Source organism: Centropristis striata, chromosome 3, assembly GCF_030273125.1.
Source record: "Centropristis striata isolate RG_2023a ecotype Rhode Island chromosome 3, C.striata_1.0, whole genome shotgun sequence".
NCBI classification, from domain to species: Eukaryota; Metazoa; Chordata; class Actinopteri; order Perciformes; family Serranidae; genus Centropristis; species Centropristis striata.
Window position 1 is genome coordinate 8,825,887 of NC_081519.1, and position 19,136 is coordinate 8,845,022.

The 19,136-nt window shown below is 42.7% G+C and overlaps 1 protein-coding gene across 1 annotated transcript; it reads left to right on the forward strand.

The window, feature by feature from the left end:
- The first annotated feature begins 940 nt into the window (after positions 1-940).
- Positions 941-18,636, forward strand: LOC131964920 (G-protein coupled receptor 22). The gene is made up of 2 exons (XM_059328461.1): positions 941-1,209; positions 16,826-18,636. Exon 2 carries the CDS (start codon positions 16,951-16,953, stop codon positions 18,634-18,636), a length of 1,686 nt encoding a protein of 561 aa, XP_059184444.1. The 5' UTR covers positions 941-1,209; positions 16,826-16,950.
- The last annotated feature ends 500 nt before the right edge of the window (positions 18,637-19,136 follow it).

The following is a 19,136-nucleotide window of genomic DNA, read 5'->3' on the forward strand; positions in this document are numbered from 1 at the left end:
TTAGACACCCCAGGTGTTCACACCTTTTTATGAATCTCCCTCTGCACAGTTTACCTCACATTTTCACCGGCACAGTAATTTACACCCCTCGCTAAAACAACTGTCTGTGAGAACTGCATTGACAGGGACCTCATATTTATCGTGTGCCCAAGGTCACAAATTTAACAGTCAGTGACCTTGATCCCTGCACAGAGCTCATGGTGACGGAGTGCCCGTGCTACAGCAGATGGAAGGACGCACTTTTACAATGAGATGATAATCTCAGGTGAAATATGACTTCAAGCCTCATAAATCTCCTCTTTAACCAGCTCATCCTCCAACAGCGATGGATTTGCCACATGGAAATTTAGAGTCTGATATGAGGGCAGACACTCACTGTACAGCCCCCAGTGTGCAGCAAAGCAGAGACAGAAGCCTTCAGAAAGCCTCCTCCACAGTGGGGGGAGACTGATATTATCGAGTCAAGCCTGAATCCACTCATTTTCCTTTGAGGGAGATCAGGTGAAGTGTGTGTAATATGTTTTGAGAGAGGGAGAGGGAGGGAGACGCAAGTAATTGGGAAATCTCGTTGAATTACTACAGAGGAGCGTTCACCCTTGAGGAATCTCAGGTCGTCCTTGTGGAAGGAAGGCTACCCATCACACCCCACTCTCCCACCCCCCTTCTCCCGCATCCCTGTCTCCACCCCCTTCCAACAACAAAAAAAGCCCTCTCCATCCTCTCTCTCTCTCTCTCCTTCCCTCCCTCCCCCCTGCGCTTGCAGATCACCGTATTGGTCGCTGGGATGGAGCGACTGCGCTCCAGCGAGCAGTTAGCGCATAATCATGCGTTTGGCCGGTCCGTGTGTGGGATGCTGTACAAGTCCGCTGCATAAAAGTGGACAGGTGTAGCGCGCCGTGTTGAGTAGAGGGAATTAAAAGGAAGGGGGCTTAAAAAAAAAAAATCCCGCCCAAACACTGTGATCTTACCTGATCTGTGAGCCACTGCTGCGCTCTGCATCTGCAGCCGTGGAGGTTTCCCCCCCACTCCCCCACCCCCTCCCGCTGTAATATTTATGACAAAGCGGAGGCAAATTATTCTGGTCACGTTTTTGGCTGACAGCCGGCTGTCCTGGAGAGCTCCGGAGTGGATCGGGGTCCAGCGTTGGAGATAGCGCAGCGCACCGACACCTGCAGTAGGATGTAAAGGGAATTCCCACTCACCTAACTGGTAAGTTGAACACTCGACTACAACACTTCTCCTCATAAGACTCATATTTAAATATCAAGTAAAAAACATCACGATTGTGTGCATGTCTCCACAGCATGTATTTAAAATGAGACAGTTGGGCTTAAAAGGAATGAAAAGGGGAATGCAGTCTTCTGCTAAATGAAACAAATGGTTGACTGTCTATTGGAGGGACAAGACAGGTCTTGATTCCGGACTGGAGACGACAATAACAAATGAGCACATTGTCAAACCAGCACTTATGAGGGGGCCTGAAAACAGCCTGTCGTCTTATTTTAATCGCTTATTTCCATTTTTTGGACATTGAGTGATTACCTGTGGGGCAAAAAACAATCCTTCTGACCATTTGGGCTTTTTTCATTCTGTGCAGCAACAATCAGACAACGTATGTCCCACAGAGGGAAAAAAAATCTAATATGTTATTTGGGGGGGAAAAGCGAGCTGTAGTGATTTATTTTTGATCCCGAGGGCTGATAGTATTTTTGATCTCCCAAGTCTCCGGTTTTCCAGGGACTGTTGGTGTGCTTCATGTGCTTCAGTCACATGGATGCGCCACGCTTGACATGAAGGTGGCCCGTTTGATCATGTTTAAGAGCAATGGCTCAGTTCACCAAGTGATGTTTTGACATTTAATGCTTTAATTGAGATGAAATTATTCCACAGTGGACATGATTAGTTGGTCTTGAACTGGCATAACCCCACGAGACGAGGATTTCAAAGCACGATTGTTCAGGGCTCCTCTGCATGTATTTACCATCATTAGAGAGAGGGCAATAACAGAAAAAAATATTTTTTTCTCTCCCTGACTTCTGCTTTCATGTAAATTTAAAATATGATTGGTGTCAGAGTGTAGCAAAGTCTTATTAAAGCTGTCTTTTTACACACTGTGTCCTCCAAGATAATGTTTTTACATTTTTTGCTGTTTTATGTGTAATCCAGCCCTGTTTTGCCATGTGTTTGAACATGCAGCAGAGATTGTTTCCTACATGCTCTCGTTGATGAGATGTGAAATGGGAACATGTGGTTGGAGGTGTTAAATGCTGATGGGTTTCTTTCTGCTAAACATTAAAGCAACATATTCTCCAGTTAAGGTTAATTTAATATCAAACTATGGTGCTTTTTGTTACCAATTATACGTAAAAATCAAAGGATCATCATTACTCAGTGTGTTCCACTAAAACTTCTCATCTCTCACATTATTGCATTATTCCCATCTTCACTTACTTTCTGAATTCTATCATTCATTGTTTTCTTCTGTAACACCCCAAAATGTGGCACTGTACTAAATGCATTGGTATTGTTTTGCAAGTTTGCTTATGTAATTTGTGAACAACTGGCAGATTATGGAGACTCTCTAAAGCAAGGAAATATAATCTGCAAGATCACTGTAACTGCTGCGATGAGTTGATCAACAAAAAAAAACAATCTGCAAATATTGGGATATTTGATTCATTGTTAAAGGGATTTTTCATGCAAAAATAACTGAAAATACTGTTCTAAACCTCAATTGTGTAGATTTCCTGCTTTTCCCTGTTTTTTTCTTTTTGTCTATTGGACTGAAAAAAAGACATTTAAAGACTTGGACTTTGATAAATTGGGACATTTTTCACTGTTTTCTGACTTTCATAGACCAAATGATTAATTTATTAATATACAAAGTATTTGGCAGATTAATAGAAAATGAAAATAAGCATTAGTTGCAGCACTATTAAAAACAAAATTAAATGTTAAAGAGGGAGCTTGAAATGAGGAGGCAATTACAAGGAAGTGCAACAATATTTTAAAAGAGAGACCATTTTGTTCTCTTCTCAGTCTTATTAAACAATCAGTCTTAATCTGACCGTTAATTACCCCGAAAACAGGCTCATCTTGATATTAAGTAGCCCACATCAGGACTGTTCACCTTTAAATTAACTTTTTTTATGAGACTCAGTACAAACATGCAGAAGATTAAAACGAGTGAGTTAAAGCCCACCTTCTCTTTGATGTCTTCTGGCTGTGTGTGTGTGTGTGTGTGTGTGTGTGTGTGTGTGGCTCCATGTAGAATCCCAAAGGAACAATTGTTTTAATGTATTCCCATTTCCAATCACTCTCATGGTGGCAGCGTGTGTGTTTGCTTTGCATGTGGGTCATTGTGTGTTTTCGTCTGTGCGTGTATTTATAGAGAAGCTTTGATGCTGCTGGTGGGGAAATATTCCACCACACGTGTCATTCTCCAACTCGATGCCGCAGCGTAGTTGAGGGAAGCTGTCATATTTAGTTTCAGCGTGATGAGCAAAGGTGTACTGTACCTCTGATCTGATGAGTCTTATTTACCTTTCATATATAACAGCGGTGAAGAGGAGGAGGTCAGAGTGTTGCTGAGGTTATTGTGGGACAACAACAGTGTGGGAAAAGCAAACAAGATTTATGTAAGAGCAGCTCTTTAGTCATAAAAGGCTCCAAAAAAAGCTTCTGTCAACGTTGGATGTGTTGTGAAATTACTGTGTTAAGTCTTTGTAGCCTCAAAGACAGCTTGACTTGCTGATTTCCACACAATTTTGAGGACTGAGAACAGTCATGTTGTAAGTTTGTTTTTCCACCGACAATAAGAGCCTGTTTTAGAAACACTGGTTTTAGAGTGAAAAAAATACACCAATCACTTATATGGTGGCCAATATAGTGACCTTTTTAGGAAAATAGACTTTTCCTATATAAAATTTGCATTGATATGACTATCCAGAATATTAAAGGATTTTTTAACCCTTATTATACAACATACATATTGTGTATTACATTATCCACATCGCTCATTGTCATTCTAGAAATAAAAAATCAACATAAATAAAATAAAAAACAAAATAAACATCAGCACTTTATATTTAGTATTAGTCAGTTGTGACCATTTAAATAAATAAAAAAAATAACTTACACCATTTCTTAATCACCAAGTATTATTTTTATTTTTCATAACATTTCTTTAAAAAAATGTTCATCTGTCTGTAACAGGCTAATTTTGGCTCGTAAATGCAGCCAATTGATCAATCAGTCAGGCTCTACTGACATATTTTCTTTAAACTTCTTGGGGGAAAAATGGCTAAACTGTAAGCATGGCAGATGTTGAGTGCAAAATGACACTATAGTAACCACAAAACATCACATAGCATAGCTTTTACTATATTTGTATTTTTCTAATTAGAACTATTTGGACACCTTTTTTTTAATAATCCTAGTTGATTGAAGCCATTGAAACAAGTTGTCAAACCAGTATCTGAACCAGTATAACAACAGAAAGAAATCAGAACATAATGAGCACCACTAACTGCCTTGCACAAAGGTTTATTGATTGCTGAAGGCTGCTCATCCTTCTTGTCAGTGTGCTCATGTTTACTGTGAGAAATTAAAACATTTTATCTAATTCCCTGACCTAATACTGTCAATAGCTTCTTGAAGTGCCGGGAAACATAGAGGAGAGGGCTAAATCATGAGGAGGATAGTGAAAAAGTGAGACGCATGAAGAGAAAATAGAGAGAAGAGATGGAACGATAAATCATTAGAAGAGCAGAGTGGAGTGACTGGGGTGAAAATAGACTATCAAGAGGAGGGAGACAGAGTCAACATGGACCCATACACAAAGAGTTTATAGAGTCACTGTGGCTATCCGTAGATATAAAACAGGAATACAGCTGTTTTCATGCATAGTTATTATATATTTAGGTGTTTTACATATTATGGCATGTATATTTTCATATAACAATAGCTGGAAGCTGACAGGTGTATGTGTAAAAGAGGTTTATTAGTATGCAGCTCATGTACTTTGGCCCTCCTGGTTTTCTTATGAACTGAATTTCATCTTGTAGGAAAAGAAAAATGAATCCCTGACATTTTAGGTTGAGCTTACGCTGGTCTTCCCTCCCTCAGGTCAGACCTCTGTCCGTCATTATGCTGTGAGAGTACAGATGCCTGCAGATGCTCTTCTCACTCGGCCAATGATGTCCTGTCCGTAGGAGATAAATGGAATTAATTGAGCTCTAATTGCCTTCTGGAGTGAAAGAGCTTAATCACTTTAACCTGTCGCAGACAAATTCAGTCTTTTTTTCTTGTACCCAATCAGCTCCACTTACTCCTTTACACATATTATGTGTAAAGGAGTAAGAATATTATTCTTTTGTCATCAAATTCATTTTTCTAGTCTTCTGACCTCTTCAACTGCTCTCCACTTCTCTAAAGCCTGGTCATCCATAGACTCTGAGCCTCTGAGTCTGTTTCCGATACCTGTAAAACATGATGTATTGGTACATAGAGATTCTTCTCTCTGCAGGCACTGATCTGCTAAAGCAAAGTTTGATTAAATTCAAACTGAAGGTGAACGCTACAAGAATGCAAAATTCCCGATTCGCTGTTTCACTGCTATGGCTTGTTAAAGAGATCTTTTGGATTTAAAAAAAATCTTTAGTAGTGCTATGGAGCAATGTTTTTAAAGAGGCCCCTTGTTATTTTCTTTTTGTGCACACAGATGAGTAGGGGGACAACATAATACACATTCCTGCAGAGCTGTAAGTGGCTGTAACGTGCCAAGAAACATAGCAATGCACCTACAAAGGCACCGAAGAAGAACAGTGCTGACAAGTAAACATCACAGATTTAAAAAAGTTTTAAAAGTTCCAAACTTTTTTCTATGAGGAAGGAAATGCATTTGACGCATTTTTCAGAGATAATTGTGTGGATACTTTCTTTTCATTTAGACTATTTTGCTTTTAGACTAGGTCAGTATGTGCTTATATCAAGTTCTGTACGGATAAGTAAAGGTATATTTGCAAGTTTAATTTAGTTGAAAGGACACATAAAGGACAGATTTAAAAAAGAACGGTTAAAATCCATGCAACAGAGGCCAAAATATCCCCTTACTTTTAACCTCAAGTAAAAGTCAAGCTACAAATACACTAGATCCTACACTTCCCATAATGCAACTTAATAAATATTTGTTAGGCCATTTTACTCTAATTATATTACCAGGACTTGGAAAGCTTCTCTAGAGCCACGATCAAAGTTTTCTCACACGGGAAATAACATGACAAGTAATCTTCACGTGGTACATTGGTAGAGTGTACCTTTAATTGGTAAAAAATAGAGGCAACATTTCCCGTTTGTATGAGTTTTTCAGCATTTTTGTTTGGATATGTTCAGCACAGCAATGCAAGTCTGTACATGTGAGCGTGGGTCAAAGCTTTTTCCTGCTAAACAACAACAGAGCCGAACCTTTTATCGTATAACAGGCTGTTGGATTGGTGCTTTGTCACCAGAAGAGCATTAAAGCCACCAAACCTCGCAGTGTGACTCTATCTATTCACAACACCCTTACACACACACAATTCAGCTCAGGTGGGTGCAGGTTATGGGCATAAATATGTGTCACTGGAAACTGGATCCAAATCATTTGTATTTGAATTTGAAATGCTTGAAAAACTTTAAAAATTGCATTGAAAAACTGAATCTGAATATCATAATTTTACATTTAAATTACAGTTGTATTAGTTTGGAACTGAATTCCAAAGTTAGTTTGCTGATCCAGGATCAGAACCCCAGAGTTTGGGTTTGTGCTATCTCAATTCAAGTTGCTTCAGCCGGGTGTCGGCTCTGGTCCCGATGAAGGATTCTCCAGTAGTGGGGAGTGAGGGAGAGACACAGCGGGGTGTGCTCGCTCACACGCTGCTCGCTGTCATATTTCAGAGATAGATCCGCCTCTCTGCCACTCTGGATTCAGGATTTAATCCAATAAGCGAACTGTCAAAACTACAAAGGCCAGAGTTCTGTTAATCTTCACCTGATTGCTCTCAACAATCCGACATGTCTCAGTAGTCTGACTATGAACACAGAGGGAGAAAGTGTAGAAGTCATGGGGTCATATCATTGGGTTCTGTCAGACTGAGCTAACCCAAACGGGACCTGAGGAGAAACCATCCTTTCCTTTCTAGCTCCGTTTGCCGTAACTGTCCAACGTCGCAGCTCCAGTTACTCTGCTGCACGCCAGTGATATGATGCTATTTGACCCTGTGACTTCTCCTCTTTCAACCCTCCTTGATTATGAATCCCAATCATTTTCTTGGCAAGACCACCATGTATAGCAGCCTGATTGCCAGCCTGACTCCTCCTTGTCTATCGTAGAGCTTGAATGCTACACTGATGGGATTTATAATAATTTATCTCAGGAAAATTAAACTGAATTTCAAGAATATAGTTTTGAGAGAGCTGGATTTTTAGTGAAGATCAAATACAGTTTCAGAGCCAATGCATTTGGTTACATTATAATCCATTCGAGCAATTGAAATTAAAAAATAAATGATTCAAATTCACTTCTTTGTGAAAACAGATTTCCACCCACAGCAGGTATACTGGCTACTTGATTGGATCCGGTCAGTCCATTAACTCCTGATGAGTAGGCCTGTTGAAATGAAGAGATGAAGAAAGACGTTGTTAATCACATCCAATCACTTCAGAACACATAGGGGATAGTGAACGAGTGATTACTGGTATAATAGAATTATAATGAATGCTGTTATATCTCTCCAATTTATCCTCTTTTATTGTCTTACAATCAGTAGTACCAATCATTGCTATTCTGTTGGATGGGCCAGTGAACAGCCTTCCAAAGCGCTCATTTATAGAACGGTCTCCACTTGTTCCGACTCGGTTTTACTAAATTTTGCCGTCTTTCACCCTCGATTTTAATTCTTCTTGTTTTGAAGAAGTGTGATTGCCTGGTAGCCGTGATTAGTGCTCATTGATGGGTTGTGCTTGTAATAGCAAAATTACAGGCTTGGCCTGTCATAGTTGGATATAGGATACCAAGGAGTGTCTTTAATGAATGTGTGGAGCTGAATGAAATCAATCGCACACTCTGTCAGGTGATAATGATGCCTTACACCCTGTGGACCAGAGCTGTCTCGAAACCAAGAACTTCTTTCCATTCAGAGCGGTTCCTGTAGATTACAGGCTGTGATAATTAACCTGCCTGCTTTAGCTTCCTGATTGATCTTCTGGCAGCCGCCTGTCAGAATGGTGGGATGTAAAGTGGCTGGACATATGTATGAGGCGTCAGCTCTGTTGCGGTGAGAGCAATCTGTGTCTTACACTTTAATATTTAAAATCACAGAAGATTCCATCCAGACAATCTGGTGGGATTACACAAATATATTGCACAGTGTAAAAACAAAGAACCATGTGCTGGCTGGAAGATGGATGGCGAGGGGAGGGGAGGCAGCGCAACTGGGACTATTCAAAAGAGAGATGGATAGAGGTAGTGAGCAGGGAACAAACATCCCCTTCCAGCGAGCACGCGACTCAGCATCCATCTGCACACCCCGAAGCCTCTCTCCCATCCATCACTCCCTCACTGCACCTACCTCCCATTTTCATCTTACCTCCCGTTACCCCCTGTCCCCTTCTCCCTAACTTGTCTCAGGCATAAGTGCGTATGGGATTCAGCAGTTTCTTAAGCACACAAGATGTCATTCACCTCGGATAGCAATCCATCTTCTGCTATATCTGTAGCAGGGAGCACGCGTGCAGGGAGCGTGTGCAGAGGTGTGAGCTGGCGGTGGGTGGCTGTGTGGGTGGATGGCAGTGAGCCATACATTGTGGACTACACGGTGTGATTTAGTGTCTTTGGCGAGCTGGGTGGGAGTTATAATACCCATTTTTATATTTTACAGTGTTAAGTGTTGCTTGGTTTCACATAAGGGCCGCGCTCGAATAGTCATTTTTGCTCAGGGAGGCTCCTAACTGAGTGAAATGACCTGGAAGTATCTCAGTGGCAGCCACGATAATAACCGGTTGAATTCTCTAAATGCTGAGGAAAAGGTGCTTCAGAGCCTCCTTTCTTATCTCCTTTAGCATGAGGTGCACTGGACCATCCTCTATAAAAGGAAAGGAGATAAATGTTCATTATGGCAACATTTAAAGCGATACACCATTCAGCCGCTCATGAAAACTAAATATCAAAATGATTGGCAGGGGATCCAGATCATCATATGTTACTCCATGTTATGCCTTTTTTACACACCAGTGAGCACACCATACTTAGGAGCAGTGGGCAGCACAAAGTGGGGGGTCAGGTGCCTTGCTCAAGGACACTTCAGTCCTTGACCTGTCAGTCCTGGGATTTGAACCGGAAACCCTCTGGTTACCAGAATAAATGTTGGCATTTTATGTCAAATCAAAGATAAATTGAATTAGAGACACTGTGAACCAAAATGGTATGGAATATGAATGTTTCTGAACTGCTTGTTTCTGAATTGTAACGTGACAACTGCTTCAAACACACAAATATGTGACAACCACAATGCAGCATAAACCTGACGATCACTGTTTTTAAAACTTTTAGTGTTTTTAATTAATTAATGAAAAGCACCAAAAACACTTGGTTAAGATTTGGTAATTATAACAGTGTTAGGCTTAAACAACATTAATTCCGGACATAAAGTAATCTTTAACAACGGGACACAAAAACACTACTTCTGGAAAAAAACTTTAAAATCGGTCCTGATTGGTTGGTCCCCTCAGCCTTCCCTCCTGACAGCAGATCTACGCTCCTTTTAACATCTTATTGTTTCATCTGTGGACAAAAAAACCCTTTAAAATAATTTCTTAGCCTAGTTTTAGTGCAGTCAGATTCTTTTAGTACTGCAGTTGTCTTCTTATAATTCCTTATGGTGGGTAAATTCAACAAATGTAAATTCATTTTTCATCAAGGTCAAGGAAAAGTGGTTATGAAAAGACTACTTACTATTACTGTTGGACCTCATCCAATGAGTAGCAGTTGGGTTTTTTTCACTTACTGTACATCTGTTATAAACATACAGTGTTAATTTTGTTGCACATTAAAACTGCATTTCAGCTGAAGTTCCTGAAGCTGTCCTGCTCAGAAACAGATAGGGTGGGATGTTGTTGCTCTCGCTGAGCGGGTTGTGTTGTTGGTCTGTCCAGGCTGGTTTGTTGGGAGCCTGCCAGGGATGCTGCTGCTGCCCAGCTGGTGGCTGCTTGCTGTTAGCACTGCTGGATGAATCGAGTGGGAAAATTAAGCCTTTGATCGATTGTCTCACTGCGGACATTAGGAATACCTAAGACAACCATGAGTCAGCATGCTGCATGCACCGTCATCCTGTTTGCTTTCTCTCTTTTTTTAATCCTTCACTCACCTTTCCTGTCTCCTTCCTCTTGTTCCCATTTCTTCCCTAAATGTCAACTTTTGGTGTCAGTCCCATAGAATCAAAGAGCAGAGGCTTCTTTACACTTTCATCATTTCATACTGACATTTTCCAGTTTTACAAGGAAAAATCTATCAAAAAAGAAGCAGATAACAATTTCTCCACAGATAGTGGCCTAAATAAACCACAATACAATGCAGCTACACTTCCAGCGTTGCGGATCTGTAGCTGGATACAATGCCCTCTTGTTTTTTTCCCTTATCCGAGCAACCAGGCACTGCTTACTACCACAGCATTTTCTTTTTTCCAATCTCATTTTTGGAAAATGGTGACACACATCTACTTTGGTTATTGTTGTCCTCGTGTAAACAGAACTGACAATCCCCGTCCCTGAGGTGAACACAAGTGCAGAGCCTCACAAAGAGCTGGATCATTTCCAACTGCTGAATATAAACCGCAGAAGCAGGTATACTGATTAAAAAATAAGAACTCCTGCCAACAGGATGGACGAACTTGAAGCTATCAAGTGTGCTTTACTAAACAAGACTTTTCCGATGGCATTAGATGGCCCAAACATCCGCTTATGGAGTCTGAGCTGCTTATCTTCAGTGGCCCTGCTTCCTTTTCAAGCTATTTTACCTTTTTTGTTTAACTTACAGGTATAAAAAGATGGTCACAGGGTCTGGAAAAGATAAAAGACACTACACCTGCTCTAATCTTCTGTGAAAAGTTGTTACACTTTCAGAAATATGCAAACTGAGCACATAAAGTTTTATAGAGGGCACAGGCAGTGCTTACATTTAAATAATTACAGCAAACTGAAGTCTCACTTCTCCCGACCAACATTGTCGCATCTAGATGGTCGAGGACTGAGGTGAAAAAGGGTGAATGCCCTCAGGCCTGCTGCAGGATCAGCACTTTAAGCAGCAGCTGGTTGAGACCGTGGCACGCAGCAGGACGACGAACAGCATCATCACACAAAGGGACAGATTTAATAAACCTCTTCTGCTTCATTTCAGACGATTGTGTGTGTGTGTGTGTGTTGTTTATCAGTCCAGTGCACTGGCCTGGAAATGCAGTTGTCATCTGAGGTGAATCTTGAGTGAAATGTGGTAAAAGAAATGTGCCTGTACCCACTGAGGTAGGATTACAGAAGTAACATTATATGCGAATCAGTGTAGTTTGTAAGAATTTGTAGAGTGTGGAATATTATCTCGCTATAAAAAGCAAGTGTAAATGTGTGCAGGTGTATTCATTAATGAAGATTGTGGTGTGGAAATTGACTTAGTAACAGCTTCTCTGAATGGAAAAAGGAAGCAGTAATAATAATTTAAAGCACAATGTCAGCACAAGGGACAAAGAGCAGTGGCTTGAATCAGTCTTGGCATCCACCGAGCTGCTGCGGCACTATGTTGATTGCACTCTTTTGATAAAATCGTTGCAGTGTTTTGCTGCAGTTATCTTGGGAGTCCAGCTGTATTTCAGCCTCGCTCACGACCTATAGCACACACACTGTTGTCCGTCCTCTTCCGCTGACATGTCCTGGGTTTTTCACCAACACGTACCTAACCACTAAGCCGAGATGATGAAATGCCTTACACTGTGTTGTTGTAGCATTGTCTGGGCCGAAAGCATGCCCACTGTTTTTGCCTGTGTCGGGATGAAGCAATTTAGCCTCTGGCAAGAAACGTGTTGTCAGGAGAAAAAAACACTAAATACATGGATAGCTTAGAGCGCATGCAAGATTACACAAGCACAGAAAAAAATAGAAAAGGAAGCGCGAAAGTGAACTTTTCACTCTGACAACAGGATCTGCTTGAGCATTTACCCTCTGATATTGTGGAAAGGGGCTTGACAACCTGCCATCTACCACCCGACACCCATAATAACCCTGACAGCAGGAAGCAGTGCAGTCTAGGACACTGTCAGTTGTTTTGTTTTTTTTGCTGTTGTTTTGGAGCAAAGCACAGAAGCTACAGTAACTGAGACACCAGATTTGATCAAATCATCTGCAAAGCCAAATAAAATCTGGAGATGACCGTTCCTCAATAGGTTGCATATTGAACCAACTAGATGCTTTTTTAAGCTTTCAATTCATGATTGTTAAAATGGTTTTAAACCTCTTAAGTCAGCAATCAGCACCATAATTAAGACTGAAATAAAGCCATCCTCTATGAGAATCATTCAACAGAACTGAAGCTTAAAAATTGAGCATTACATTTGTTGAACTACCCAAGAGGAGCTGTCTGAAAACCCCTGACTTTTTTCGATTGGAATGCCTGTTTGTTGGGTCATTTCTTAATATAACATGTTTTGTAATACATCCCCTAAGCTCCCTCTGCCTCTTCCCCTCTGTCTGACTTGTCAATCACAGTCTGAATGCATTTTATGTTTTGCGGCATGTTCTGATGCATTTTATTAAGTTTCATCTTGTTTCCAGCAATTTTCTGTTGCATCATAAGTGCGCCAGCTTGCGCACATACATGCACACAAACACAATAACACCATGCACTTATCGGCACCGCAGTTGGGCGGAAACGTTGAGGTCCAAAACCATTACTTTTCAGGAAATGAAAAAACATTTTACTGAGCTATTTACCTCAGTTAAAGTGAGAAAAACATCTCTTCACTTTCAGCTCTACTGTGCGGTTCTTTATTTAAGATGGAGGCGGGGAGGAGCAATGAGGTTTTGCCGACAGTTTGATGATCCAGTGGAGTTATGAGATTTCCTGACAAGCTCTTTTTAATACTTTTCATTGTAGAAGACTGACCCGTAGCCTCAATTGAACTGGACAATTTACTGAAAGACACAAACACTGGTGATCATTAAAAACAACCCAAAGTTCACCACCCTGTCCACACATTTTAATTTTCTTCTTCCCCCTCTCCCTGTAAATACTTGAATATTGTGTTGTTTCCTGCCCGCAGGTCAGAGTCACAGCTGTTCATATTAAGGGCTTGTGACATTTTGTCTTGCCCTCAAACTGCATGCTAACACAGACTACTTTCTTCTCTTTTGTTTGTGGCCCTTTGTATCTCTTTCCAGTTCATCACACAATACAGAGTATCTATTATCACAGGACTGTTTGTGGCTCATTGTTTCTCTTAGTCATAGAGTAACATAAATGACTCTTGTTGAAAGCAATTCAGCCTGCTCATTTCACCAGAACATAATCATGCCCTTGTAATTATTGGCAGGACTGTTGAGGGAAACAAATGATGGGCGGATGTTTGATGAGACTGATCAAATCAGTGACTGCAGAATACCATTTGACTCTTGTCAAAAAGAATAAATCCCTTCATTTTGTTTTCACATTATCTGTGAGTATTGAGTGCCAGATTTAAACGAGCACATGGTCTAAAGTGCATGGTGCAAGTGCATTGTCCAAGACTTGGCATGTCCAGCTCACTTTTGCAAGTTAAAAGGCGCAAAAGTAAGGCACAATGAGCAAAGGTATTGTATTTCGTCTCTTAATAAAACAAACGTTTGTTTTAGCTGTAACATGATAAAACCAGTCAGTGTAATCTCCCTCATATATTGTATATAAGCAAATGCACCAATAACCAATTTCAATGAGGAGGTGGAGTTCTGATCCACATCCTGTGTGAGTAACAAGGAGATTGTAGACACATTGGGTACCCTATGCGCACTTTAAATAGCAAAAAAAATACTGCACCATTGACTTTAGACCAGCTTTTTGTTGGTCAATGGCGCATTAGCTGTCTGCTGCCTTAAGATAGCAATACTCAAACTATCAGCTGACCACACCTCAATTCAAAATCAACATGTCCATGGGTGCACAGATGGCTGCAAGTATAATTTTTTGAAGAGTGTCAAACTAAAACTAGGAATAGATAGGCACTAAGATTCAAAACACAGTTGACTTTTGAGTTATATCATTCCATTTGTTTTATTGTTTTATTTGTTTTACATTATAGCGTTTTACCTTGCTGGAAATTAAAAATGTTAGATTAAGACCTGGTAGGAGGCCCTGGGGAAGACCCAGAACACACCGGAGGGACCATATCTCTTGTCTGGCCTGTGAACGCCTCATGGTCCCCCAGGAGGAGCTGGACTTTGTGGCTGGGGAGAGGGACATCTGGAATGCTTTGCTTGGACTGACACCCCCACGACCCGGCCCCGGATAAGCAGATGAGAATGGAAATATAGATTGAGAGAGGGCCCTAAGACAGTTGATGAACACCGATAGAACCCACCCTGTCATGAGTTTGGCTTTTATTGTTCTATTGTTTACTTGATGGTATATAAGCAAGACACTTTCAGCGAACAATCATACAACCAGAACTTGCCACTCTTAATATTTTAGAATAATTTCCCTAAGAACTTATAAGGGGCACACACAATGCAATCATTTCCCTGACTTTAATTTACTGAATTGCTTCAAACACAGATGGAAGGCATTGCTTGGTCAATGCAGTATTGACATGTATGTTGCCTGTGTGATTGGTGTAAGTGATTCAGTGTCAAACATAACGTGGTACTTTGTTTTCTACTTGATTCCCTGTTACATGTTGATGTCCACCATTTTCAACAAAGACTGTAATTGATTTTGATGACACTTTAGGGTCACAGTAAGCTGAATATTCTTCTGGAAGATGATTAGTGTAAATTGTCCTGAACACAGGGTGGATCTAGACACCTAGATTACATTTTAACTCCAGCACCATGTCTTTGACAGGAAATACTGAACATTCAACGTTTTAAACATACTACCATCCCAATACTGTGACTTGTGTTCAAGTAAATTAATAAAACGATATCTTTATCTGCACTTGGTGTTGAAAGGAGGGAATAAAACAAATTCACTCACAACTGTTTTATGAAGTACTCAAAATAAGACCACAGATACCCGTGAGAAGAGGAGATGGGGAGTGTGTTTGTGTGCTCCCTTGCCTCAGGCTTGTTAAATTGGCAGATCGATGATGCTTTAAATCAATGTTCCAGCAACACCGCAAACCCCATGGAACCCATTAGTGGATTAAGATAGACCACTGTTCTACACTGAGCCCTCTTCTGCCTGCAGGTTCTTTCCACATGACAAATGGGAGGAAAAACTGTGAAATAAAACAAAGGGAAAAGGGCAAACGTGACGGCGAGAACAAAAGCTATGGCAGAGGAAAGGTTGACAGCAAAGGCTGGGGTCACTGCTGCCAGTCAGGACACACCTGTAGCTCTCTGTTCAGACATTCAGGGAATAGTTTCAAGCTGGGATCTTATATGATCAACCAACGCTGTATATGATTTCTTCCCAAGCACAGGAGAGCATCCAGTCAGCCACGAATAACATGCTCTACATGCAAAGTAGTCTGTCTCAGCCAGTAAAGTGAAAAGGGAACCGAGTAGGAAGGCATGTGAGGGATGTAGGAGAGCATGATGAGACAGAGGGGGTGTGGAGAGAAGATGCCAGGGGAGCTGGTCTTTCTCTGATAGCATTGTTTATGTGCCACTGTCTGCGGATCATTGATCCATTCGTCTTCATTACGTCTCCCTGTGAGAACTATTAACTGCTGCCACCCTCAGTTGGGGGGCTGCTATGTTGACATGCACTGCACGGTCTCTCTACCAGCCCACAAATGTCCCTGCCACCTCTCCTCTTGGAGGTAGAAGCTGACAGTTTTATACTGCTTGTGGGAAAAAAAACATGACTCAAATTGGTATTTACAGGATTTGTTTAAGCATTAATTGTGCTCACGCGGTGGGTTGTTGATGAAGAAACAGGGACAGGTAGATCTTACAATTACAGACAACATGTAGTGTGTCACTGCCATCTTAACAGCACAGGTGCAGTCGGTTTCTATATGTTTCCACATATTCTGAAAGCTTAGTTTCTGACCCATTTAATGTCTGTTGCATAATAATGAATCCACATCACATCCACATCCACCCACTCCTGCTCATGAGAAGCACATCTTCGTAACAGAATTCAGCTCAGTATGTGAACTGTAAGCACAGTCAGGAAATAAATCCCCATCGGTTTGTTAAAGTGTGTAGACTGTTCAGGGATCTTCCGCTGAGTCCCTGCTTAATGCACTCATACTTGCAAATGTCCCCCAAGAGACTTCCTGCTCCAATTCCTATCTGAACTCTTACCATTGTCTATGCGAAGCAGGTTGTTGTCTAACTGCCTGAGCCCAGTTAGACATCATGGGTCATCAGCAGCAGCTTGAACTGCACCCCACGACTCTAATCGCCTGCCAGGATCGCTTTCACCTCGTTGTGGCAACTCATAGCTTTCTTCTTCTTGTTAAATCTGCCAAATTTGACTCTTACTTGCTGTGCAGTGTTATTTTTAAGTATACATGACTGATAACTGGTTCATCTTTCTCTGTCCTGTCTGTCTTTCTAATCCTTTTCTCCTCTCTATGTCTCTTTTATATATTTTTTTGAACAGAATCAACTACAAATCCAGCAATAATCCTCATCACTGCCTTATTTGAGCCAGAAGACAAAGAAAGACAGAGCATGGTCTGGCGTGGCAGCCGCTGTTGCTATGTGTGAGGGAGTGCTGTGGCGTCAATGGAGACCGAAGGCTATCGAGACCTCCTGGAGACCAGCGACGGTCAGGGGATAAGCCTGCTGGATGGCGGGGGAGAGGTGGGGGTGGAGGAGGGCTGGAGCACACCCTACCCCCTGGGCTTCCAGGTGTCTTTGACCACTGTGCTGATGCTGGAGCTGGTGTTGGGCTTCAGCAGCAACCTGACGGTACTTGTGCTCTACTGCGCTCAGTCCAACCTGGTGGATTCAGTCAGCAACCTGGTCACAGTCAACCTCCATGTGCTGGACATACTGGTCTGTCTGCTGTGTCTGCCGCTGACTGTGGCTGTGATCCTGCTACCAGCTAATGAAAATGGAGTCGGCAGCCTGGCCACGCTGTGCTGCTTTCACGAGGCTTGTGTCACATTCACCAGTGTAGCTACAGCTGTCAATGTGCTGGTGATCAGTTTGGACCGTTACGACATCTCAGTGCGTCCGGCCAGTCGTCTTCTGACCCCCAGGCGTGCAGCACTGCTCCTGGCGGCAGTGTGGGCCGTGTCTCTGGCTGTCTTCTTCCTGCCCTTCCTTGAGGGGGATTTCTTCTCTTCGAGGGTTGAGGACAGTGAGGACGAGGAGCCGGAAGGGCGGAACAATGACTCAGATCTCGCCACTGGGCCGACCCCCATTTTTTCCTCCATCTCTCCTACCTCTTTACCCTCAACTCATCCTTCCTCCCCGTCACACCACCTGACTCCAGTATGGCAGAACAGGACACTGCTGTGCGTAGGAGGGCAGGGGTATTACACAGGCCTGGCCATGTATTACCACTTGTTACTCCAAGTGCCATGCTTCTTTATCGCTGTTGCCGTCATGTTGTTCACCTACTCCAGGATCCTGCAGGCCCTCAACATTCGCATAGGCTCCCACATGATGAGGGGTGCGCGTGCAAAGGACTCCACCTGCAGGATACGCTGCAGGAGACGGAGGAAGAAGGACCTGAGCCTGCCCACAGAGGTAGTATCCTCCAACCAGAATCAGAACCTCAACCATCCTCCTCTCATACCCTCCCCCACCCCTACACCAACATCGCCCCCACCACTCCCTTCCATGCCCCAGGTGATGTCTGACAGTGGAGCAACAGTTACTACTGTAAGTACTGCTGCGACCACCCCCATCGCCACCACACCGGCCACCCCGGCTTCTCCAACCCTGGCTTCAGCCTCAACCCAGCCCCACGCCACCACACCACTGCCTGCCTCCTCCATGGGTGTACATGCCTCGGTTTCTGCCATCATCGCTTTGAGGCGGGCAGTGCGCAGGCACAGGGACCGCCGAGAACGTCAGCGTCGGGTCCTAAAAATGTCCCTACTCATCATATCCACCTTCATGGGCTGCTGGGCCCCTCTGTCCGCAGTCAATGTTCTGATCCTGTGTATGGGTCCCAGCGACAGCCTGGTGCGGCTGCGCCTCTGCTTCTTGGCGATGGCTTATGGAACCACTATTTTTCATCCTCTGCTCTACGCTTTCACCAGGCAGAAGCTGCGGCGTGCTCTCAAAACACGTGTCAAGAAGCGGGTAGTATCCCTTCTGCAGGTGGACCCGGCTCCCAGTGGGGGGACAGTTATTCATAACTCCTGGGTGGAGGGAGGCCAGAGGAAGAATCGCAAGCCACGGGTGGAGGCCAGTGATGGCACTGATCGATGCCTCACTGAGGCAGTGAGGGAATGAGGCTGGTCTTCTGTGTGTGTGTGTGTGTGTGTGTGTGTGTGTGTGTGTGTGTGTGTGTGTGTGTGTGTGTGAATAATGAAGGATTGTATGTATCCTACCAATTTGCTATATCCAGTGTGAGAAAAAACAGTTAGTTTACAAAGGTCAGGACAAATCCCGTGACCGCTGGTTCCATGCAGATGTGGAGACAGGTGAGTCCTGGGCTTTAATTAGAGCCCGCTTTCTGCTCCTCTTACATGGGCCCTCATTAGTCCACCTTCTGACTGACAAGGTAGTCACTGTGGTCTCCATGACAACACTGGCCAAGCATTATGACAACACCATAGCCATGGCTACTGAAAATACTAGAGTACACCTCACTTGTAGGAAAAGGCTGTTAGACAACAGCAAATGCATACATTACTGCTCCTGCGTGCACTTTCATCTTGCATGTGCATGTACATATGCACACACGCACACAAACACAAAGGCACATGCACACAGATGTGTTACTTATGTCA

What these genes read in the sequence shown, in the direction of transcription:
- LOC131964920 (XM_059328461.1), top strand. Translation starts at nt 16,951, where the DNA reads ATGGAGACCGAAGGCTATCGAGACCTCCTGGAGACCAGCGACGGTCAG.